Consider the following 26,894-nt stretch of genomic DNA (forward strand, 5'->3'; position numbering starts at 1 on the left):
GACCATACCAGTGAAGCACAGCTGTAGGCAGGGTCACCTGGAGTCTTATGTAGCCCAAGTTACTTACATTAAAGTAACTTGTACAGACATCTAGAACTGCTTAATATATGGCCACTGGCTCCTCAAAGAAGTACCCTCCCATCAACTGTCTCTGAATGTGATTTAAAGCTAACTGAAATAACTTTCTCCCCTAATGAGCAGCTAATTCTACCTAAGCACAGAGAACCTACTATTTCCCCTGCTAAGATGATTAGTGAGCAATCCCCTCCTGCCAGTATTTTGAATGACTAGATATGACTTGAATCTCCACGCTCAGCTCTGGGATGTGAACCTCCTCACACTACCATGCTGAGCACGAAGGTTGAGTGCTCACTTTTACAATCTGATGTCTTACCTGAAAGTACTCAATTTTACTACAACTAGGGCACTGAGTTTCTCCACATAGGTACTGATATGTTTCTTTCATAACACTCTTCTTTTACAACTTATATTCAACCTTTTGCCATTCATCTAAAAATGCAGACTCGTGCTTTCCTAAGGGCCAATAACACCTTTTGTTTCACAGACTTGACCAAGACATCTTTCTGAATTTGTTGGTCTTTATACTCTTCATTTAACCAAGGAACCAAAATCTGCTTCCTGTGACAATGCATTTAGTGAAGCCCTTTCTGTGGAGGTTTTGTATAAAAGATTCTCATTTCTCCTACAGCACCTTTCAGGTTTATTCTCTTCACTGTTTCTTTGGATATACAAGAGAGCTTCAGTGTCTCCTGTCTTGGTAGCTCTGTGCATGCAGCTTAATATCTCAACATGTTCCAAGTTTCTGCAATGGCAATAAAATTTCAGCTAATATCACAAGTGTATTTTCCAGAGCTACAGTCTATGCACATATTACAGTAACATCTAGATGTCTTGGCATGCTCCAAGTTTAAAAAGTGGGTTTTTTTCTTCTACCTTAATTGAAAATTAGTTTTCTCAAATACAGCTTGTCCTTCTCAACCTTTGTTATCTTCATCCCTTGTGCAATAAGTCTCCTCAGCTGGAAAGTCATTCCACTTGAATTCCACTTTGGTTCCACCTGACAGCACCCCTCTGTACTTTCCATCCAAACAACTCCTGTTCCACTGGCTCCAGAGATCTGGCCTTGAGATACTGCATTTGAGCTCTGATGGCCATTTACTACTGTTCATACCAGAGTAATTGAAGTGTGAACTGGCAATTATAATTTAAGACACAAATATTGGTTATTAACAGGCAGAGGACTGTAACAGATCTCTTCTGCACAGTAAAAAAAAAAATGTAAAAAGATTTTGATCTCCAGAGTACTCTGCAAGCACACAAGTTTTAAAATATACTTTGAAACATGCTTTAGATTCAATTGTTGCTAATTGCAAAACATGAAGGTCATAGTATGGCATATACATCTTCAAAATGCTTACTGAAGTAGCACTGATGACTAAACTTTATTAGTCATATCTGCAGTGCTGCTTTTTCCAACTACTCTCCTTCTCTCCATTGCTTTTCAGATTCACAGCACATTTTTTCCATTAATCTCTACAGCAATTCTATAATTCACAAAGAGAAATGACAGAAAGAGCAAAGGGTTTCAATTTTTCTAGGTAGTTGTGGGCTATAATAACATTCAAGCATCAGTACACCTATTAAGTGAAAAACATCAAAATAGGACTCAGTCTGATTAAAAATACTTCTAAAGCAAATTTCAAGAATCCACATCATGTTGTTAATACCTGCCTTAAGGTAACGTTTGAAATTCTGCTGAGAATCAAGTATGCCAGTTGTAGGTAGATGTTATCATTGAACTTCTATAGAGTCCTGAAAATTCTCCCAAGCCAAGAGTATTTACTTCTGCTATAAAAAAACCAAAGCAAAACAACAGCAAAACCAAAAAAGAAACCCAAAGACGTATAAGAAAAAAAAATGGAAAAACAAAGTACAGCAAAGAGACAAGTATAGAATTATAACATGGTCTGGATTGGAAGGGACATTAAAGATCACCCAGTTCCAACACCTTTGCCATGGGCAGGAACACCTCCCACTAGACCAGGTTGCTCAAAGCTCCATCCAACCTGGCCTTCAACACTTCCGTGGAAAGGGCAGCTACAACTTCACAACTGTGAAACCTGTGCCAATGTCTCACCACCCTCACATTAAAGAATCTCTTTCTTATGTCTAACCTAAATCTACCCTTGTATAATTTAAAACCTCTACCCCTTGTCCTTTAGCTACATATAAAAATGCATAAATGTATAAAATATGGTATGCATTTTTATATATAGTAGCAAACTTTCCAAGTAGGTAGTCGCATATAGATGATCAAAGCCATGCCAGTAAGTAACGTGCAGGGAGAGAACAAAAAAATTACAACTTAGCATCAAGAAAGCCACCTCTCATACTATGGCTTAACTGTTCCCCAGAAAGGGAATGAGATGTGCTGCCATCTTCTAAAAGAAATAATGGGAAACTCTTAAAAGTCCAATTGTATTCTGAAGTTTCAACATCCAGTGAGAATTTAGCCATCTAACAATTTTATGTACCATGAATAGAAAAACATGAATTTTGTTTTATTTTGCCTCTCAGGTTTCTTTTAAGCACAGGGATAATTTTGAAGATGATTTAGAACTTAAATGTCATGGAAAGCCTGATTCTATTAAGATGCTTTATTCAAATTATGTATTTTTAAAATGCCAAAAATATTAACTACATAAACTACTTTTGGAGAGACAAGAACAGTAAGAATAGCACTTGACTTCCTTTGTTCATATATAACACTGCAGTCATGGTCCTGTGAAGTTGCAGAGAAGCTCAGTAACACACAAAGAATGCAGTGTAATACAACAAAGCATCTGTGATTAATTGTCCCATTTTTTCCTGTTTGGTTTTATAAGGAGCCAAAAAAACTCGTTACACTTTATTATATGAGCAAAGTGTACTCTGGTTATGTCAGCCAGCCAAGCACTAAACTACCAGAAGTTTAGTCTTTTAATATTCAAGTGTTTTCTTACTTTCACTCCTCCTGCTCCATTTATAAAGGAAGGATGTGGGAAAACAGACCATGCAATTACTAGCCAGAAGAAATGAAGAATACCTCTGGCAGCCTCTCTTACAGCACTTGCAATACTTCAGAAGTTCTATTTTTTTAGAGAAAAGCACGGCTGAAACTATCTCTTGATAAAGGATAAACACTTTAATTCAGTAACATAACAAGATAATGAACTATACCCACTTGTATACAAAAGTAGCAAAAATAAAATAAATCGCTGACAACTTTAAGTTACACATGCAACAGAGCAGAGAAAATAAACCATAAACATTTTGCACTAAACCCATGCTGCACTAAACCACCTGTCAAGAAAAATAAAAAAAAGCTGGAAGAGTTAAAACATTAAAAATATCCATATCTCACCTACGTACAAAAATATACTCTCATTCCAATACCCCAAGATTGTACTGCATTTACAGGGTAAAGGGACAAGAAATGATGTATAAAATAAGAGTGTATATATATATATATATATATATATAAAATCCTGGTACCAAATGCAAGAGAAAAACACACCTCAGTGATTTATTTTCTTGTTTCAAACAGCTAATGGAATTCTTCTCTTACCTAGAGTTAAATGCTTTTGCAGTTTGCCCTTTTTCTGAATTAGTACAGTTAGTTTCCCTACTACTTCCCACTTTGGAGTCAACATTTGCAAAATGTTTGACACACTGTTCCATTTAGTGACCCCTGTCTGTGAATTACCAGGTTTCTTTCCAAAATGAGAAGCGCAGAGATTACCTGCAGAAAATGCTGAGCTCTTGGGGTCTCTCTGAACAAGCGAGAAAAAAGCTGGTTTTGTAGGAATGACATCTCCACTTTCTCCACATGAGATGGAGCTATTTGCTAGGCTCCTAGTGCCCTTCTGTACTGCTGCTCTTGCCCTCAAGAGAGACATGCAAAATTATAAAACCACTATACCTCTCCCAGAGTCCTCAAGCCAGGCAGGAAAAGTCTGGTATTAGAAAACTGTAGAACAATATTCCAAGCAAAACTCCCCTCTACTCCTCATTAAGGCCTGTGCATGTAAATCCTTGCTATCATTTCATGCTCTGCCATTTAACAAGTAAATTTAACCTGGTAATAGTTTCTAGGTACAGATTTCTCTGGAATTTCAGTGCCCATGGATAGCAGGTATTAAAATCCATAGTTTCAGCTAGTAAGAAACCCAAAGCCTTGAAGTCTTTGCACTTTACACCACCAATATATGCAGACACAAAACTGGCATCCAAAGAAATAAATATTAAGAAAACAGCTTCAGAGGTGTAATACATTTTATTTTTAATTTAGGGACAGAATTAGGTGTCCTGTTCAAACAAAACTGCTGTAAGATCTTTACAACAACAGTACCTTAGGCAGCACAAGAGGATATACACGTCTCCATGCTTTGCATTTTTTATCACTCTGATCAACTGGACTCCTTTTTCACTTTAGCTTATATTGTTATTATTCTCTTCTACAGCATATTTTTGGTGCAAAAGAATATCCTACCAATAAAATATCACAACATTTATGTAAAAGCAGTTTGAGGCTCTTGGAAACAGATAAAAAAAGCAAGGGAAGTTAATGCATTTAAGCTAACTTGCTCTTCTTTATTTATTCGTGCCTATTGGTTCTGAATATTTTTCTTCTTCCACTTTAATATACCTTACTAGGTGCAGCTTTTGAATTAAAATTATAAGAAAAGAACATTCTGCCTGAGGGATTGTAAGAGAAAAGGGAGAACAAAAAGAAACCGTGAATCTGTCAAACTCATATAAAGAGAATATTCAGAGAATTATGGACAGTAGTTTGGATATTGCACAGAAAATTTAACAACTTTGTCTTGAAAAGGTATATCTTTTAGAAGAAGTATCTGTAGCCACATCCAGTTGCAGTGTTAACACCACAAATTACCACCTCTACCACTGCAAGGTGCATTTTCTACCAGCTCTGCTCTGGTCTTTGCCCCTTTAGAACAACACTTCTTTAAAGTGAACAGTTTGCATCTCAGCTATGCTGAAAGCAAGAACAAACCCATACATTTGCAATAATAACCTAAAAGTACCTGAAACATCTACTTTGCTTCTGATGACAAGAGAGAACAAAAAGGATAACAAACATGAAAAAAATAAATATGCAGAAACATGCAGGCTTTATTAGGACTTAATCTACCTGATGCAACATGTTTAAATATTAACTGTCCTCCCCAAAGTTAACACACAGTACAGATCCATGATATGTAAAGAAAAATAGATCAAGCTTATGAAACAGCTCTTGTTCAGATCACTGTCATCGACATTAATAACTTTAATATTAACAGCACTGAAACATCTTCCACCACTCCTTTGGAAAAATACAGGATATAAGCTTTGTGTGTGTTCCTAGCTGAAATAGTTAGTGAACTGTAAACTGTATTTTTCCTTTGCTCCTTTGCTTTTGGCTCTTATATATATATGAATAAGTTATACACAACTGCCTTGAAAGTATTGACATATTTATTGAAAGTCTAGTTGTGAATTTATTAGCCTTATTTTAATTTAATTTGTTTTATTTATTAAGTTACTTAAATATTTAACATTATTTAATATTTTAAACAAAGAAATATGCAATATATTTGTTGAGCGGGAGGGTTGGGGGTGGTATTTTGCTTTTGGGGGGCAAATATAAAAGGACATAAAAAACCCAGAAAATTTGACACAGTGAACAGAATTGGCTTCTAGAATTGGCAGTAAATTAAATATTCATACTATCCAGTGAACTAAATATTCATACTGACATACCAGTTAGAGACAGTTCCTAAACTAGGATAAATAAGGGAGTATTATATGGTTTAGATTTTATGCACCACCCGTCCACTCTGCAACAACAGCTTCTGAGCCTGTACACAGAGGCCATTATAATCTAAAATAATTCATTTTATCTGACTGGATAATGCATTTTAATAAGATAAATGAATTGGGTTTAAGAACTTTGCAAGCAAAGAAAGCAGAGCATAAACATTGATGAATGGCAAAATTGTATCTCCACATTTAATTCAAAATTACTCAGATTTTCTGAGCCACTAAGAAGAAAGAAACTAAATGGAATTTCATCTTCCCAAGAGAAATGTTCTCTTGCCTTTGTAAAGAAGAGTCTCATAGCACAGCAATGATGAAAAGCTTCCATTGAATGTAAGATGATACCTGCCTGTTAGTATGAGATCCAAGTACCAGAGGAAACCTGCAAAGTAGGACCTGGCATCAGCCCTGCTTTGTGAACAGGGAATTGGTGCATAAGAAGAGTTTTCTGTATCATTGAAGGGTTTCTAAGAAACCTATGGCAAGCTCAGACATAATATGTTAACTTCTACCTTATCTAGGAGCTCGATTAAAAGATCACCCTTGCTCCCACAAGGAAAGGGGGGCAAAGGGGGTTGATGCCATAAATCTCTGGATTTGCTGTTTATGAGGCAAACCCCTCTCATGTCAAGCAAAAGCCTCCTACCTTCATACAAAAGAAAAAAGTTTCCTGAACACATAAAAGCTGATAGAAGATGCAGCACACTGTGTAACCCTTCTCACAGCATTTTATGGTGCAGATATTTTTCATGATTTCTCCCCTCCTACACTCATGGAGGAGAACCAGGACTCTCTTGATTAGCACCTGAATTGGTCTTTCAAAATTATCTTTAAAATGCTAACTTGAACTGCACAACATACAAACGGTTAACTGAGCAGAATAACCATAGAAGGACCTGGCAAACAGTTGCAGTTTTATATAACCTAGCAATGTGAAACCCCCTTCTATTCTTGGCTAGCTTTCCTTTGCACACCCTCTTTAAGATGTTTATATAGAGAGAACACAAACTGTAGTACCTCTAGGGGGTATTCAGGAAGGCTAATTTTAGGCAGAGGAAACCAGCCTCTTTCTAGACACTCTCTTAAGCTCCTGGAAAGAAAGCTGCTCCATAGGAGATATTCAGAAGAGGATAATTAAACTGGGCTTGTAATTGCAACCAGCAAAAAACAAGGAAAAAGAAACCCCAACAAACAAACAAAAAAACCCAAAACAAAACAACCATCATTGTTATTTTGTTGTTATTTTGTTATTTACTCTGAACCAGTAGCTCACCTGCTTCTGTACCTGTTTGCACTCAATTTATTTTCAGATTCACCCAGACAAATGTTCCTGTTCCCTCCAGTCTGCCCACACTCCATACAACAAATATTATCAACCCTTCATCCCAATCTTAGCCCAAACCAGTGTGTGACACCAACCTCACTGACATTACATTGCAGGAGAGACTGTAGTTATCTGAGAGGGCAAAAGGAAGCCTTACCCTCTCCACTGACTCAGCTCACCGACTGTAACATTTCCAAATTTTGCTACTTATTTTATCTCCATCTTTCTCCTACATTTCATGATTCATGTGTCTAGGCTTTAGATAAAAACACAATTCAAAATCTCATTATATCTTCCTTGATGAATCTCCATACACGATGTAAAAAGCTTTCCATAAGTCCCCTTAAATCAATATGATGAAACTTCTCCCTGATTCATGTGTCACCACCGTGGTTTAACAGGGCACGGAAAATCTTGATCTTCTGCAACTAAGCTTGGAGTCAAATTAGTCCACAACCATAATCTATTGATGTCTAAGGCTAAAAAACTACAGAAAATCTCCATTTCTAATTTTTTTTTTTTTTAGTTTAGGACCAGTTAAGAGGAACAGCATGTACTTGAGCAGTGGCAGGAGAGCAACACCAGAGGAACACCATCTACTACAGGACTATTGACACCCAAGGGCATCCAGAGACATTCGTTCTGGGACTCTACAATCAAGGGCTGAAAGTATTCAGGTGTCTTGGTGGCAGCAGCCGTGGCAGGGACAACACCATGTGAAAAACCTCTTGCAATACATTCCAGCTCAAATCCCAAACACTGCAAACTTTTCAGACCAAAAGTGCTTCACGAAAGTGGTCCTGCTTGCTTAAAGCATGAAAAGCATAACACTGAAGTAAGATGACATTACCCTCATTTCCATAAGCCACTCCAACTACTGACTGACATTTTGCAATTTAAGCAAGAGAGGAGTCAAATTTATACTGGCATTTTCTACTGTCAGGCAAAAAAAGTATGAAGCCTGCATAAACCTGTACTCCCATCTACTGCTTGTCACTGGATTAATGACAAGCAAGTGCATATGTCACTTTCTCCCCTCCATTTGAGTTACACACAGAGCAAGCAGGATGCTCTCTATTTCTCAAACGCTGTTTCGTATTTAACAGTGAGCCAACTGCTTCAGTACAGTACCCACTAGGACAGGCTGTTTAATGGAAGTTTTGGGGTTAGAAATTATCCTCAAAACAGTTGCCATGTGCCCAGGTAGCAGCCAGACTTTTCGTTTCTTTTTAACTGAACAAAGTGTCTGAACTTCTTCAGTAGATTTTCAGCCATCTGAAATACATATTCCTGTATCTCTCAACTGAATAGCCACTAAAAACAGACTTCTTGAGGGCTTCTTCCCCAGCACTCTTGGAGAAGGATATATTTTGTTACAAACCCAAGATTTCTCCAAAAAACAAATGCATAAAAGAAAGGGAAAAATAGAGTGAGAGGGCTTATATTAATTTCTGAAAGTTTAAAATGTTTGATCAGTTCTTCTTTGGAGATTATTTTATCCGTGACTGTCATCTTACTTTCAGGAACTGAATTAAAAAGGAATGCAACCTTTATCTAACAGTTCCAGCAAAAACCAGTAGTTTCTATCAGAAAACATAACTTATAAGAATGAAAATACAATGCTCACAAGTTCAGTGAAAGATGAACAAAATAGATTTACCCAGAAGACTCTCCAACTCATACTTCAATAAACTGCACAGGCAGATTTGGCTTACAAAATTCTGAGTTCTATTAATTTCAAATCAAAACTTAAATCAATTGCTATTGCATAGTTTTTTTCTTAGAAATAGTTCTTTAGAGGACAGGCTACCAAACATTTGCTAATAGCCTATGAAGTACCGTAGCTAATTAAACAAAGTACATTTGTCAAATAAATTAAGTGATACATTATAATTTGCCTTCTCAATCTTAAATTCAAATACAGTGATCTATATTGCATCTCCAATATATCAGCATGAGTTTAAGGGGACTTTGTTACAGCTAATAAAAACCTCAATTACTCTTCTGGAGGAAAGCCTGACATTCTAATTTTTTTCAGTTTTTAACAGGACACTTAATTTCAGTTCCACACCATATATTGCTTTGAATCAAACAGCTCTTTAAAAAGCAAATCAAGAGATTAAATAATGCATGTTAAATTTTATTTACAAGAGCCTCTAATTTTTATTTCAATTTAGTTTCGACTTTGATAACCTTTATTTATCAGTAAAAATAATTCTGAAATATTTTCAAATAACCTGAACCTTATTTTACTGCAATCATTATTCTTCTGGCATGCATTGAATAACATACCCTTACAAATTTTTAAAAAAATCCTTATAATTTAATTTTCCATATTTTTTTTTCAAAGTGTAAACTCTTGTCAGGAAAATAAGTGAAAATTCTAATGAAAACTAATGTACTTATTTTCATCTATTTAATGTTAAGCATGATTTATCTTCAAGCTTTTCTGTGACCCACTTAGGCTTGTGGGGAGTTTTTTTCTTAAAATATTTGTGCTTTTTGATGGTTTATGAAACTGTTTGGAATTAGTCAAGTTACTTTTTTTCCATTCATGCACCCCTCACATCTGAAAATTTCACTAACTGGTGACCATTTAACACTACCATTAACTTCCTCACTGTCAGCTAAGACACAAAAATGAATTTATGTCTGTTCAAAGTTAGGCAGCAGCAGTTTCATAGCTAGAACACCCTCAGCTGCTGTCAGATGCTCAGTTTCTCTCAGCAGAGAAGAGAAGGGAATTGGCCCAGCTACAGCCACCCATGACAGACAGCTCTGTGAGATGAAAAGGCAGCAGGTCAGTTCCTCTAAGCAGTCGAAAGGGCGATGGCAATAGCTCTCCAAACACTGTTTAATCATTATTCTGTTCCCAAAGGTGCTGCAGCTGAGTGATACAGTAAAGCTTCATTCTAGATGGTGATAAAAAAAAAACCCAGACCATCCTGCTATTCTAGTTGCTATCCATACCCAGCAAATGTTTTGCCCAACTCAGACTGTCAGCTCCATTTCTAATCACTGTGCAAGCAACACTAAGCAAATGTGGCACTCAGAGCATTTGATGTTTTATATAAAAAACACAGAAATCCTCACTCATTTCTCTCTGTCTCAGGCACTAAGAGATGCATGCTTTGTCAAATGCGTGGAAATAATCTTCATCTAATCAAAACCTAATCATTACTTCAGTCAGATTACTGATCTCATTGGGAGAGAAGTGCATTTTTACCTGTAACTCATTTTTTAAAACTGCTCTTGTGGGGAAAGTGCTTTTATATTCAACCCTTCCATGTGTCTAGCAGATCTCTGACCTGCCTCTATCAAAATCTCTCTCCTTGAAAGACAATTGATATACACATGTGGGAAGTCAATCCCAGAACAGTTATGAGTAGAGTTAAATAGACATTTCCCCTCCTTTTCAAAAATAATTGGAAAACAACATTCTCCAAGTTACTATCAGTTCTTTTCATAGGCAGAAAGCTAAAGTGATAAAATCAGTCGCTCCTACCTTGCAGTACTGTTGCTAGGGAAATGCACAGAAAAGTACCAACAATGTAAAAAAAACCCTAATGTAGCATTAGTCCCTTTTTTGGTTTAAGATCAATAAATGAAATTCCTATTGGGACAGAAGATGGAAAAGCTGTTTTGACAATCTGATGATATCATGTTCTGGTGCATAGCCCCATAGAAGTAAGGAGAATAATATGACAAATACTACTAGAGAGTCTCCACTACACTTAAAAGCTGGGCACTCCTCAACAGAAGAATCCCAGGGGAAAGGCATCAGTCAAGATGACACTGTACAAATTGACAGACGCAGTAATAAGGCAGGGTTAGTGAATGCCCCTCCAAACCAGAAAGCTTCTAAACAATAAATCACAAAGGGTAAGGTAAATTCTCTTAATTGTTAAAAACTTGCCGTATTTTTTTACGCAGTCTACTCCAGGCACTATTACAGAGACAATATTCTAAGCTTCAGAGACTTCTGGGGATGACCTGGTTTAGTTTTGCTTCATCTCTGCCAAAGAAAACAGGCTGCTTAAGTCTCTGCTTGAGCTACTTGAAGCTAGATGTGACCTGCCACTTCTTATATGACAGAAGGTGATGGACTGGCTACCACAATGTCCCTTGCTTAGCTCAAGTATTTCTCTTTGAAACTTTGTAGCAGCCTGGATGCCCCTCCTTACTGGTATTCCTGGTAGTTCAGTATTTTAAGTCATGATGTCATATTTTAAGGCAATATTCCTCATTTAAAAGATTATTTATGGACTAGTTGGTTAAACTGTTCCTTTTAGAAAAGAAAAGCTCGACTGGTCTTTTTGCTTTTCTTGGACCCACTTAATTTGTTAGTCCCAGACTTTTTTTTCCTCAAGGGCTGAACACCAAACCTGTTTTACATCCCTTTCAGGCTCTGCCTTTCCTCCCTTCCACCATTCCTCTTTCTCCATCTCAAGCACCATTAACTGCAACTGAAAAGCAAACATATTCACTTGGTGTATTTGCTATTTATTTAAGAATAAAATGTGACTGTCTGTAGCAATGTAAATACCTGAAACATTACCTCTATGCCAGAAGTACTTGCTGCTCAAGTATATTAGCACATCACAGGAAGACAGCAAGAGTCAAAGAAAGAGTCAAACTTCAGTGCTCCTTGCACAATAAGTAAATAAATAAATAAATCCCTTTTTAATTCTATGGAGCATTCATATGAGCAATAGAAGCATAATCATTCTCTAGACCTTTATGGCATCAGGTAATCTAATCCTGAGAAAGATATCTTCACTTCCAATCATAAAAAAATGTTAATGCTCTTAACCATTCCCCATTGTAAGCTTTCACAAACTGCAGCTATATTAGATTCTTCCAGATAATTGAAGGGAAAAAAAAAATAGCAGCAGGAACTGAAGTTCTGGAAAAACTTGAAATATCAGAAGTTTTCCTGAGGCAAAAAGACATTTTTGGCCAGATTAGTCATAATGCACCTGCAATATTAATTCTGCATTTCCTACCCTTCAGATGAGCTGTGTGATGACAGCCTTCTTTTAACAGCATCATTGGAATAGGATTTAATGATAGAGAATTTAACTAATGATTGATGTGTGGGAAATAACATAGTCAAAGGCTAAAAGTATTTCAGTGACAGGAACTGCCAAGAAATAGTTGGACCTGAGTAATATGCAATCATGAAAAACAATAACGTGTACAATAAATATGTAATGGTATGAAGTAAGTTTAGCAGATTTCTTGTAACAGAAGTCATAATAGAAGTTAGAATTAAACACCTGTACTATCTGGTTTATCCTTCTTTCATATCATCAGAGGAGAAAGAAACCACTCGGTCATTTCTTGGAATCTGTTTCATTTTTTATGGTTTACCTCAGGTGGTAAACAGTAACAAAAAATATTTGTTACTGAATATGTCAAGTTCAAGAAACATGTCATTGAATAAACTGAGCCAGCCTTTTTGATCTTTTCTTAGATCTTTCACCCTTATAGGGGGGATGAAACCAAAGAGGTACATACCGTCAGATCTGGCATTCTTCTGACCGAAAGGGAATAAATGGTCTTTGGGAACAAACAAATGATGCAAGAACAGCAAAAAATTGCAAAATAAGCAGATAACCTCCCAAGAAATTAGTAAGACTGTCTTAAGGAGATCCTAGTCCAAGAGGATTAGTCCATTTAAAACACTAAGATTAATCTCTAGCTTTAAAGAAAGTGGATTGTGTATCTATAGTGTGTGAAGGTCAAAGAAAGTGCATCCCCCCTGAATGAGCAAGGCGTGGATGAGGAGAAGGCTGAGGTACTAAACAACATTTTGCCTCAGTCTTCTCTGACAATCTCTCTTCCCAAACCTCTCAAGTGGATGGACCACAAGATGGATTTGGTGAGCAAAGTCCCTCCCACTGTAAGAGAAGATCAGGTTCACAACCTGCTGGAGAACCTGAACACACCTAAGTCTATGGGACCTGATGAGTTGTACCCCAGAGTTCTGAGGGAATCGGCTGACGCAGTGGGCAATCCATTCTCCATGATATTTGACAAATCATGGCAGTCAGATGAAGTCCCTGATGACTGGAAAAAAAGGGGTGCATTACAAGCATTTAAAAAAAGTGTAGAAAGGGGAATCCTGGGAACTACTTACCTTTCAGCCTCACTTCTGTGCCTGAGAAGATCATGGAACAGATGCTCCTAAAAGCTATGCTAAGGCACAAGAAGGATGGGAGGTGATTCAAGACAGACAGCATGACTTGAGCAAGGGCATGTCCTGGTGACCAACCTAGTTGCCTGCTATGATGGAATGACTACCTCAGTGGACAAGGGAAGAAGTATGGATGTCATCCATATAGACTCCTGTAAGGCCTTTGACATAGTTCTCACACAGAATACTTTTCTTTAAAGTGAATATATACAAATTTGATGGGTGGACTGTTCTGTGGATGAGGACTTAGTTGGATGGTAACTGCCAGAGAGCAGTAGTCAATGGCTTGATGTCCAGACGGAGAGTGCTGACAAGTGTTGTCCCACAGGGGTCTGTACTGGGACCAGTACTGTGTAATATATTCATCAGTCCACAGGCACCATCAGCAAGCTTGCAGACAACACCAAGCTGACTGGAGGGACTGACACACCTGAGGGATGGGATGACATTCAAAGGGACCTGGACAAGCTTAAGAAGGGGGCTCATGTGAACTTCATGAAGTTCAACAAGGCCTGGGTCAGGGAAATTCCCAGTATCAATACAGATTGGAGGATAAATGGATTGAGACCAGCTCTGCAGAGAAGGACTTGGTGGTGCTGGAGGATGAAAAGCTGGACATGAGCCAGCCCAGAAAGCCAACCTTATGCTGGGCTGCCACCAAAACATTGTGGCTGACAGGTGAAGAGGAGGTCATTTTCCCTCTCTGCTCTGGTGAGAACCCATCTGTAGTACTGTGTCCAGCTCTGAAGTCCTCAGCACAAGACGGACATGGAGCTGTTGGAGCAGGTCCTGAGGCGAGCCACAAAAATGGTGAGAGGGCTGGAGCACTTCTCCTATGAGGACAGGCTGAAAGTTAGGTCTGTTCAGTCTGGAGAAGGCTCTGGGGAGAGAAGGTTCTCTGGGGAGAACCTGAAATGGTTCTGTAAGAAAGATGGCAACAAATTTATTAGCAGGGCCTGTTCAAATAGGAGAGGGGGTAATGGTTTTCAACTAAGAGAGAATAGATTTAGGCTAGATAAAAGGAAGAAAAATTTTATAATGAGGGTGGTGAAACCCTGAAGCAGGTTGTCCAGAGGTATGGTAGTTGCCCCATCACTGGAAACATTCCAGGTCAGGTTGGACAGGGTTCTGAGCAACCTGATCAAGTTGAAGGTGTCACACATTGCTGCAGGGGGAGTGGACTTAGGATGAACTTTAAGGGTCCCTTCCAATCCAAACCATTTTATGACTGATGATTACAGAATAATCTTTGCTTAAATTGACTCACACTGTCATTCAAATATGTTTTAGCTCCAGCATATTAATGTCATCTGCAGGATATGTATATTTTGATAGCTGGAGATATAAGGCTGACTACTAGCCTAGAATAACTTGAACCCACCCGTCACTCACAGCATGCCGGTTTTATTTGTGTTATATTTATATCTACATCAGTCCAAAACTTAATGCCAATGGAGTTTCATTATATTGCATGATCAATCATAACTTAAGAGGCAGCACACCTCAGCTATCTGCAGATTAATTCTACCAGAAAGGAATTTCTGCTCAAAGGTTAAATAAATCATGAAGTATTTATATCTCACTGCAACTTCCTCAGCCTACATAAACCCAGTTTCATCTGCCTGTTCATCTTCAAAATAGACACACCAAAGTGAAAACTGTAACAGAAAAGAAGTGAGTTGAAATTAATTTTGCCATCTGGATAAAACATATTAAAAACATAAACCCAAAGAGTACAATAATCATGTCCATATAATTTCTTATATTTTGCATATACTTTGTGTTGCCCCCCCCCAGTATCCAGTGAAAATTATTTGAAAGCCAAGGGCAAAAACAGGGTTAAGAGATGCTTCTCACCTCCTTCTTTCTGCCACTAGTCCCAGTACTGCAACAGCAAGTCTTTGACATAAGATCAAATAGAGGAAGAGAAAAATCATCAAATAATTACTTTAAAATACATTTGGTTTATATTTTCTTGCTTCATTGAATATCACCTAATCGGCGGTCAATCAGACAACTTTTGCTCTAATGATTTTGTTCCTAAAAGTAATTTTTTTTGTGATTTTGAGTCTGTTCATATCAAATAAATTTTATTATTGTATTAATAATTCAGCAACTCCCACAAAAAAATTAAAAAAAAAAGCAGAAAAAAGAGAAAAGTGCATCCAAGTAAATTTCAGTCCCTCTACCAATCTGACTGCCCTGTTTACAGTGCCCAGATTTCACATATTTTATGATCTCTTAAGAGGACTGCTAGTCAGCAGAAGAGATTAGACATCTTGAGGATCTTATATTCCTCAATTTCATTTTCTAAGGAAAAGAAATTTCTGTCAGTTTTATTAATAACTGTCTTTACTAATTCCATGGAACTTCTCAGCTTGAGTGTTCCTAATAGCTTATAAATCAAACTGAAGTTCATGAAAAGTCTTGATTCTTTGGCCCAACATCAAGAATGGAGCTGCATATTTTTCTGGGAGTTGTACCATAATTCTTGACCACAATTACAGAATCTTCTTAAAGCAATGACATTTAAGGAATTATGTTCATAATATATTTTAAGTAACAAGATGCATTTGACACGCAATTAAATCATCATGACCTGTGTCAACAAATTGCAAGCCATTAGTTCTCAGTAGTGGACAAGGCATACTGTACATTAATGAATATTTAATGATAGCAAAAAAGAGCCACAAACAACAACAACAACAACAAGAAAAAACCAAAATAAAATTAATTGCTCTATATATGTCTTTTTAATTATATTGCCATGCTTCATCTGAGATGTAATTTCAATACTACTGCAACAGATTCCTCTGCATTATTTGGCTACTAGGTATTTTTCCAGCAATAAAGAAATAATCTTGAAGAGGTCAGTGAAACAAAAAATGAAATCCTATTGACCCAGCTTTACTAAGCTTTAGGTAACTAAAGCCTCTCTTTTAACTTCTGCTGCCATGAGGCCAAAGTCAGGAAGAAAGGTATTTGGTGGAAGAAAGTAAAAGCTTCCATGACTGGTAGCTGATTTCTTCAAAACCCTCTACAAAAGACAAAGCTGGTGGCATTTCCTCTGCCAGTCCCCATCAATAGCAGCTTCTTGGCACTCTACTGACCCTCTGAGTTCCTTAAGAGGATGGACTGGATGCTCTGTACAAACACTGTTTGTACATCATGGAAAATAGGACTCTTCAATGGAGGTTCATGGCCTCCATCCTATCCTAAAAAAGCAAGACTCTTGTTCACATTAAGGCTTGCAAAGACACATTGTTTGGGAACAAGCAAATGAGAGCAGGAACACACTTTTCTTTCTTCACACAATATTACCTCCACATCATTCTCTGAAAACACAGTATGGTTATGCAGAACCAAAATAACCTCTCATGGCACACGCCTCTGAGCAGCAGTAAAAACTATAAAGTTTTGGCAGCAAATGGGCAAATTCAGGAACAACTGTGTTTCTTTCTCTTACTGAGGGCTGCTTGCTCATTTTCAAAGTTTAACTAAGAATATCAAGTATGATCAAAAGTCATAGAGAAAACTGTCTCTGTACATGATGCTTACTACATTTGTTATTTCCTATTAGACATAATTCTTTCCTTAACAGAGATATTTTATTGATGAATGGTGAAGTATCAGGCTCTGATATTTTCTTCTTTCTATTTAATACAAGTGAGTGCTTCCAGCTGCAGCTCACGGAACTCATGAGCTACATCTCTCTAGTTGATCATAATCAAAACAAAAAGATCCACAATGCCCTTTTTTGTTGCAAATAATTTATCCAGAGGCAATATACATACTCAGGACATGACTTATGACTCTAAATAACCCAAAGTGCACTCAAGCTGCTCCTAAGTGCATGCTTGTATTAAGCTTAGATTATAACTGTAGCTGAAAATATTACAAATCTCTAGCAGATTCTTCCTCCATCTATGCCCTTACAGCTGGGCAAGTTCTTCTGTGCTAAATTATTATTGGTAATAAAACAATCTGCTCCATTCCAATCACATCAAATATAAAATAAATTAACACCTCCTCTTCTTTTACTGAGCATTTGCTCAAAGTGAATATTTAATATTGATTCTTATTATTCTTAACCTTAGGCTGCTGATCTTTAGTTTCTTTTCAGGACTTCCCACCACGATTTTGTGGTGATTGTCATCATACATTATGTTCCAGGGCAATGAAATTCTTCACCAGGAGACTTTGCCATCTCTGTTTCAAAGGAACTCCGTTTTCCAAAGCCCTCTACTTTCTTCAGGTTTCCTCTCTCCTCACTGTCTGCATGGTTCACAGCAGGTCTTGTGCAAATGAACTGAAGTATGTAAAACCTCCTCAACACCTCTTACCCCATATCCTACCCTCACTACTTCCAGAGTTTCTGAAATGCAGCACCCATGAGCAAAAAAAAAATCCCGGAAAAGTAAATTAAAGTCAATTGTCCCTACATGCTTTTCCTCTATTATTAGTTCAGAAAGGGATAGTTTCAAACATGTACTGGCTTTTTTTTTTTCCTTAAAATATTATGGAACTGTAAACAGAAAGTTATTATTAAATAGATAAAGTCTTGAATATTCTTTGTTATCATTCTTAGTCACCTAAAAAAAAAAAATTGAAAAAAGGAAGATTTCTATCATTACTCAGATATTTTGATAACTCACACAATTCGTTGTCCCCTTGCAGATGATGCTAAGCGTAGCTCTTAGGAAGCCAAAGGATTAAGAGAGAAAAACTGTGCCTACACAGCCTAATTTTGCTAAAGCTATGCACTGTGAATTTCTGCCAGGATCATGTTATGGAAAGCTGCACAGTCAATATAAACAAAATAATTAGAAACAACAAATCTGTGCAGGACAAATTGTATTTGCTTACAGGTATCACACAGGTTTAATAGAGGTCAATGGCAATCCTGGGTGTTACAGTGAGAAAGCTCTCAATGCAATAATTTTTGGTGGAGATGTGTGAGTTCCTAAACAACTTGTTCCTAAACAACTTCTGTAGGGGATAATATCTGCTAGATTGCAAAACCCCATTTCCTGCAGTCTATGGCTTTCTAGGCAGTACAGGAACCTCCTGCACATCTTTGCTAAATTAAGATCAAACTTATCAAAATCCAAAGCAAACAGATGTGCATGGCATGTTATTCCCCATTACTTTACATCAAGTGAGGCTCATTTGAACAGTTTCATCTATATACAGGGCATGCTTAAAATAGAGAATATTTCGCAGTTTTCTTGAATAAAGAAAAAGTTTTAATAAAAATTTACAGTTTTAATATGTCTTTAAGCTGATTTGGTCATTGACTCTAACTTGGACAGATATTAACAAACTTTGGGGGGGGTTTTGGGTTGTTTTTTGTTGCTGATGTTTAAACATAGCATTTGACAGTACCTAAGTAGCTCTCCTGTGTAACTGAAGGCAGCAACATTCCCTTCCACGGATAAAGCCATAAGGCTCAGAGTTAGAGGATCTGGGACATAAAACACTACATGCTGATGTTACATTCATCTTCCCACTTTCAGCCTAGCATTTAAGAAACACCTTCGTCTGAAATACTGTTTAAAAAAAAAAAAAAAAAAAAAAAAAAGAAGAAACATTCATTCTTTTTGTTTGAATATACTAATAATATAAAGACAATAAAGAAAAAATACAAAAAGTGAGACAGTTGTCTGAGGCAGCAGAGACCCAAACTTGAAAGTCCAGCCAATCTCCATCAGTCTCCATACTGCTATCCAATAATGATTACCTTTTAAGATACAAAAGAACCAAAAAAACCTACCAGTTTTTCCATGTTTAAAAAAACCCTTAAGTTAAAGGAAATTTTCTTCTTCCTTGAACCTGTTGGTCTGAGACAAACATTAAGCAGCTCTTTGTTTGGTTTTGTTTGTTTGTTTTCCCAGCTAAATCATCTGCAGGACACTAATCCCTTGTACATTAAAATGACTCCCATTTCTTGTAACCTGTCAGCCTCCTGATCTTTACATGTTTATTTCTCAAGATGAGAAATGTTGCAAGATTATCAAGAAATATCCCTAATTTTCAGCAATAACCTGGTTGCAGTAACATCAAATGAATAAAATGGACGTACAAAGAAGACAGAAACAAAGGCTCTTGAGACTGAGCACCAAAGCAATTCCTAAATATGAACTGATCCTCATGTATACTAATAGCTGACTGCATTGCAGAGATGTCTGTCTAAAATATTTCTCTTACCAGCAGACCCTACTCCCACAGAAAGAAGGGAAAGAAAGTGGATATTAAAGTAAATATACATGCATACTTATATGTTCATACACACACTAAAAACAAATACCAGAATTTATAAATTAATTCTATTAAGGAATCAAAGATTTGCCTTGGAATTTTGCAGAGACCACTTCAGATACTCTAGCAGGACAGGACTGTTTGTAATCAAGTGACATATCAAAGCAGATCAACATAATGAGGTAAGCAGCTTTCAATGTATACCAGCAATAACCTGGGGCTCTTTAGTCTGGTGATGAGAAGACTGACAGGGGACCTTATTAAGGTTTATAAATATCTGAAGGGTGGACTTCAAGAAGAAGGGGCCAATCTCTTTTAATTGGAGCCCTGCGATAGGACAAGGGGCAACAGATACAATCTGGAGAAAACACAAACTGGAGCCTCCTTTTCTAGAGGATTTCAAGACCTGTTACGTGATCTGCCCTAGGTGACCCTGCTTTGGCTGGGGGGTTGGACTCGATGTTTTCTGGAGGTCCCTTCCAACCTTTGCCATTCTAGGATTCCATGATTCTATGAACCATTTGCTATTCTGACAGCACACAGTGCACTGAAGGAAAACAAACAAGCCAGAAACACAGAAACTTATATCTCCAAGTTTTTCCACTATTACTTCTGAAGGATGACCTGCTAGGTAAAAGTTACCTCTTCAGAGGTCTTGTTTTATGGCATGTATGCCTTAAATGGTACAGCATCATACAACTGGCAACCAAAGAGACAAGAATGCAGGGTTTCTTTGCCTGAATGATCAACTTCTAAGGAAAGGACTTTTTGGAACAGAAGAGGTGCTATGAACTGGAATTCATTCAAAGTAACAATAGCTGTGGAAAGTAACTGAGAAGCGGCCACTCAATGATAGCACATCTTGTTAGAAAATGAAAGAAAAGTTGAATAAGCCACATATCATGTAAAAGGAAAAAAAAAAAAAAAAAAAAAAAAAAAAAAAAAAAAAAAAAAGAAGCATAGATACTTAATAGAAAGAATGATTGCTAACGGCTCCATGTAAAATCACATTTACAAATGTCATGTACATGTTCTGCTCCACAGATCTGGAAAATAGTCTGAAGACTACCTACGTGTGTTTCATCTCCAATTCAAGAAAGCATTTTGCAAACAGCATGAATGATGCTCAGCATTCTGAGGGAAGAGGACACCTCATTTTGTAAGCATTCCAATACAAAGTGAAGAAATTACTTTAGCACAATTACAATCCAAATTCTGAAGAAATCTTAAGTCTGTTCAGTCATATACCTACAGATAAAAGAAAGTTATAGTAGCCTCTTCTGAAAGTCCTGCTTGAAAACACGCATGAAAGAGTATGTTCAGGTGTACAATTAAATAATGTGCCACATGTTTCTAGAAGTAGGCCTCTGTGGTCTAAGTATGAACAAGGTTGGTGTGTTCTCAAAATCTTATTCACAATAATAAATAAAATGTCATCAGCTTCTGCTCAAACATGTTACTGAATATAGAGCTGAGAAGAGCTCCCTCTAAAAAACCTCATCCCACCTAGCTTCATTTATACCACTGGAACACCAAAGCTAAGCACCAAAGGACTAAAACATACCACCCAGCTCAGAGATGCTCTTCTACCATAAGTTCAACAAAAGAGCATGGCATACATGTCTTTTAAGAGAGGAGGATTTCTGAACTTAGATGAAATCTAGCTATTGCAATCATAAAAGTAAAATGAATGAGCTGCAAGATTGAGGGCTGCTAAACAGTCAGACCTAGTAAGAGCAACCTCATTAACAGAAAACTACAACATTAAAACTTACATGCTGCAATGTTAAATTTTCATTTCTTTCTCTTAAAGCTTCTGGGTTTTGCAGCTGTTGAAGATAAGGTAACGCTTCAGTTACTAGCTCTGAAAAACATAATTTCTTATATTTCTCTTTTACTTTCTCTTTTTACTTGTATTTTTAGATCATTATGGTTTGAAAAAGTATCAATTTCCACCTGTAAATAATTTTTTTATGCAACGACAATTGTTCTCTGGCAGCTGGCATTCATTTAATGAAGGGGGTGTTGGGGGAAGGAAACCCATTTATTTTACATGGAGAAATTCTCCTAATAAAATCCTGTTGTGTTTCTGAGACCTCAGCAACTCTGTAACTTCTCATGAAGCAACATTTACTGATCCTATTGAATTCTCTTTCTTTTGTGCTTCAATCCAATAATGGGTAGATTGTTTAAAACAAACAAACAAGCAAACAAACAAACAAACTAGAACAATTTACACAGAGAAGTCAGCATATTCTGATCAGAAGGGTAAAAACTAAGAACAGCCAGCCTCATTAGAACAGCCTCATTAGTAGCTGGACATTGTAAACTAAAAAGATTTGCTTGCCATACCAGTGGTGTTCTCCAACAGAGCTAGAAAGACTCCCATAAAATACTCAAGACTTTAACAACAGAAATATTTCAAGGATACTAAAAGAACTGAACTGTTAATTATTAATTACTGCTATTGAGCAATGCCTTTCTCTCCTTTATTTACAAGCCTTTTTTCTACAAATATATTAGTTTAATGTATTTACTGAAGACTATCTGGGAAGACTGACTTCTATGGAAACTGTTACCATTCTGTATGAACAGGCCTTTAAGCTACATCAATGTTGCTCCACTTGGGCAAAGTTTAAATCAAACCACACAAACAGCAAAGGCCATATATTACTGTGCCTTTGTACACATTCATTTGTCAAAATAAGGAAGAAGCTCCGTGGACTCAAAATATCTCATGGGGTTATCAAAGGACCCAAAAGATTCCCTTTGAATAAAAAGTCTGGCATAGCTGAAAAAAAAACCAAACCACCTTCTTATGCTCAGAAGTACAGGTACTGTACTATGGATAGATACAGAAATGGCAGACTAAATTGAGAAAGCTGATGCCAATTTATGGAATTTCAATAAAATGGGGGTTTCGTCTTTATTTTTATGCAGTTTCTTCTGACTCTTCACAAGAACAAGTGCCTGAGGAATGGGGACAGGATCTGCACGATGAAGCTACTCAGGAGGTGGATTCAATGGCCTTTTGCACCCCACAGGTAATTCAGGTGATTCATGGTATAAAACTCAATGTTGTCTAGAAGTCCCAGCAGTTTGCATCCCCTGAATAAGATTAACTGTGTTGGAAATTATTAAGCATGTAATAAATAGTAATTGCTTTTTAAACTTGATACATTATTTGATTCTTTCACTGTAGAGTGCAAGACCTTATGCAGAACTGTCAAGTAAAGCTGCAGGATTTAGCTAAACTCAAACTTCATTTATGTATATGAATTTATATATAAATGCATTGATATATTGATATATGGAGTACTTGAAGTGCTCTGTGTACATTAGATTATCAATATTGCTGTCAATGAAGTTTTCAGCCAGATAAAGTCTGTATGTGTGGACACTCGTGTCAGACTGGTCTTGATAAGTCCATTCCCAAAACCCTACTGAAGTGAACTGAAGGTACCCAAGACAAGGGTGCTCTGCTACATCTAAGTAAGCATTGATCATCCTCTCTTTATGCACTCCATGTACAGAGCTGAAACAAGAAATCTGCCTATTTTTTCAGTCTGCTAATGTCTCTGAAAAGCCATCAGATAGGACCACCAAGTCACTAGCAGCTGTTTGTTAGATATCTCTAAATTCAAGATTTTATCTTCTTTTAAGGTATAGGGGTGATGAACATGAATGAAAAAGAATCTGAAGAGTCTAAGCACAGCATCAGGGAGCTGAAGAAATGGCTGTGCTAAGAGATACATGCAGCTGCCAAGCCTGCAGGTGCATCTGAGGTAGACAGACAGGATGAAAGATCAGGGAAGGTGTTCCTGGGCTAGGCAGATTTGAGTGATGAGGGAAGTTTGCAAAAGTAAATCAGAAATAAACATACTGAGAGAAGATCAGGACTAGAGGAGAATAAGACAAAGGGGCAATTGAAGTCACAGTTGAAATCTCAGAGATATGAAGAGCAAGTAGGAAGAAGAGAAAAAATAGAGAAAAATTCAAAATATGAAGGAAAAGTGGCATTAGATCTATTCTGAGAAGAACAGCAAGAAAGAGAAAAAGTGGCAATGAGAATGGTGAGTATGAAAGCAAATAGCCTGTAATACAGTAGGGCAAACACTAGCAAGTAGTTTTCTGAATCCCCACAAAATCTACATCTGGTTGGGAATCATTCGCACCACATCTAGGAGAGCCTGAGGAATAATTATGAACGTTGCATCCAACAATCAAGTGAAACATTGTGTCTTTTCTGTGCCTGAGACTGAGAAAAGCTTCAGGTCAGATATTCGGAGGAACGGGGTGATGAGCACCAGCACCTCACTGGAGCAAAACAAGTATTTTCCTAAGCTCACAGCCAACTTTCCATCATTCAGAAACCAAATGCAAACACGAATGCTATAGGTCTTGAGCAGGGCACTGAGGAAGATAAAAATAGTTCTGCCTACAACAAACACTTGTCTCCACGGGCTCCTAGCGTGGCAGTTGAGTAGCACACGAGGCGCGCTTTCCATTTCTTAGCAGAGCATCAAATCACACGCTCAGCCACTTGCAGATTAAAGGGAGCTGTCTTACAGCTGTGCCATGAAGGATGCAATGAAAGGAGCACATAAAATCCTTGTAAAGATACTTGTCAGTTGGATTCTCCAGACACAGATCATCCCCAGAAAAGCTGCAAAACACATGGAGGTACGAAAAACGTAAGAGGGAAAAGAAATTTCAAAATGCCTGTATCTAAACCAATGCATATTGTGAAGATGCAAATATGTTTCATTTTTGTGTTGGCTCTTAAGCAGCATACAGAAGGGGAAGCATTACAGAATGGAACTGTAGAAGGATTATAGAACTAAGCTGCAGAGGTTTAGAGGAGATACAGGTGCTTGAAATAAACAAGAATGGCTCTCTACAGGTTAAACTGGAAGAAGAGGCAAGAGCAGATACCAAACAATGACTTTTCACTATATTCTTTACAATGTGCACGACCCAGCCACTGTAGAGAATGCCAAAAATATTTTTTTTTCTTCTTGCTGAGGTGTTGTCACAACAGCAGTCCATTGAGATAAAAGAGAATTCAAAACCACAGTCAGAATTTAAGTTCACTAACCATTCTGTTATTCTCCAGTAGTTTCCATTTCATTATGGAAATGTTTTCACATGCAAATTACTTTATATGTACAAGGAGAATCCTCTCTCTTCTGAAGAATATTATGGCAATACATCAAAGAAACCTGAGAGAAAGCATCTAGTTGCCCAAACGAACATAGTGTATTTTATTTCTACCTTTATTATATTTTCCCTGTTTCTTTTTTTTTTAATGGTAGATACGTACAGAGAGAAGAAAGGAGTAGAAAAACACAGAAAGAAATAGCAAAAAACTTGCAAGAAGGGTTAATTATAGGACTAAAAAAAGATGTAAGGAATGTGAGGAATGTCAGCAAGTATGTAAATCAATAATCTACAGTTATCATCTACATTCCTGAACTACCATGAAAGCCAGGATATCTACTCTTAACATTCCTGACAACAGTAGAAATTTTCAAGGAAGACTCCTCCAAATTTCTGTTTCTCCCAGCACCCTTGTGTCAACAGATGATTACAAGGGAACCCTTCTGAAGGGAGTCTGCGCTACCTCTTTTAGCAGCATTGTTAATGCAAGCTTGGAAAACTACCTGGAAAAATACCTAGAAATATACCAGCTCAGAAACATTAACAAGCTGAAATGAATGGTTGTGGTCACTATACTTAGTTGAAAAAACCTCAAGGTCACTATCAAACAGCAGGAATAATGCACTAGGTCCCCCCTCAAAAAGTCTCAAAACCAAACTGGAGCCTTCCAGCTCATCCAGCAGATCAATAAAGCCAGGAGATTTGTGTGGTTTTACTGATGCATTTCTTCACAATGGCATCAGCATACTATAAAATAAGAGTTTTATAGGGGAAATGGAAGCTGAACAATAGAGACAAGAAGAAATAAAAGTCAAGACTTCTTAACAAGTTGGGAACATTCCATATTGTTAATGGGAAAAAAAAAAAACCCAAACCACAACTAAGAAACAAACAACCCCCTAAATCAAAACAAGCACACAACTAAAACTTAGGATATGCCATCAAGCAACATGGAACAACAGCAGTGGATCTGCACAGCAAAATAGTGGGTATTAAGAACCTTACTGACACCCACCTTATACACATTATTTTGGGATGGAGAGGAGGTTAACGCAGAGTAACTCTAGACTGGTCCTGTGAACTGAGCATCGACTAGAGGCTGAGAATATCCTGGTTTAGTTTCAGCCAAAAAGAATGTAGATCAACCTGTGCTGTGAACCAAAATTGGTAACAACAGAAATTCCCTCAAAACCTTAATCCTGGATCAACATCAATTCACCAGAGGTTGCATGATTCCATATATAAAAAAGTCTTGTAGGTTCAGTATCTAACTCTGTCTCAAACAACTACAAATAAATTAAAAAAAAAATATATAGGGTTATTCCACATGACCATGGCTGATTAGAAGGCTGCTTTTGTCTACAAAAAAATAACAATAATCCTTCAAAAGTTGCTTTGCCACATAAAATAAACTGTACAAAACCCACAGAAAATCAGCATACAGAATTATTTCTTAACTGGACTTGCTTGGCATCATGCATGCACAATAAGCTTTTGCAACTCTTGCTTTTGCAAATGAAGCTGATAAAATACAATTAGGTAGCTGGGGGCATCTTTTCATGTGACTCAATAATTTTCTTAATACTTTCATGAAGTGCAGCAATTAAAACAAGTCTGTTCTCAGTGCCATTCTACTGCCAAACAGGGTGACACCCCCCCAGCTGTCAACATGTATTCAACAGACTTTCCAAAAACCTTTTAAGTAATGGATGCACTTGTATTAAAAAAACAAACAAACAAAAAGCAAACAAGCAAGCAAACCTACAGTACCTGTATGTTGTTCTTCAATCCAAACCTGCAGATACATGAAGAGGAGTAGACCAGCTACTCCAAACATCAGTAGAGACACAAAGATTTGTCTTAGGTTCATGACCCTGTTAGAGGACTACTTTTCAGCTTTCAGAGGACTCATGGCTCACTTCTCTGAAGTTTTCAGCGTGCCTGTATCTTCTTCACTATGTTCCCCTGAGACACCAACCTGGAATAAGAAGAGATGGAACTAGTTCTTATGTTACATTTTTATTCTTTACAGAAGGCTGTGTAAATAGCATAGTATATATGAGCTGGAGCTCT

General features: G+C 37.2%; 1 protein-coding gene across 1 annotated transcript in view; it reads right to left on the minus strand.

Annotated features, from left to right (window-relative positions):
• The window catches only part of CHST9 (carbohydrate sulfotransferase 9), a 78,402-nt gene extending 51,711 nt beyond the window's left edge, over window positions 1-26,691 (minus strand). Inside the window, exon 1 of the mRNA XM_030445762.1 lies at window positions 26,592-26,691. Within this exon, the coding sequence (XP_030301622.1) occupies window positions 26,592-26,691 (100 nt within the window). The remainder of the gene's footprint in view (window positions 1-26,591) is intronic.
• Between the last annotated feature and the right edge of the window lie 203 nt (window positions 26,692-26,894).

This window comes from Calypte anna, chromosome 2, assembly GCF_003957555.1.
Source record: "Calypte anna isolate BGI_N300 chromosome 2, bCalAnn1_v1.p, whole genome shotgun sequence".
Taxonomy (NCBI): domain Eukaryota; kingdom Metazoa; phylum Chordata; class Aves; order Apodiformes; family Trochilidae; genus Calypte; species Calypte anna.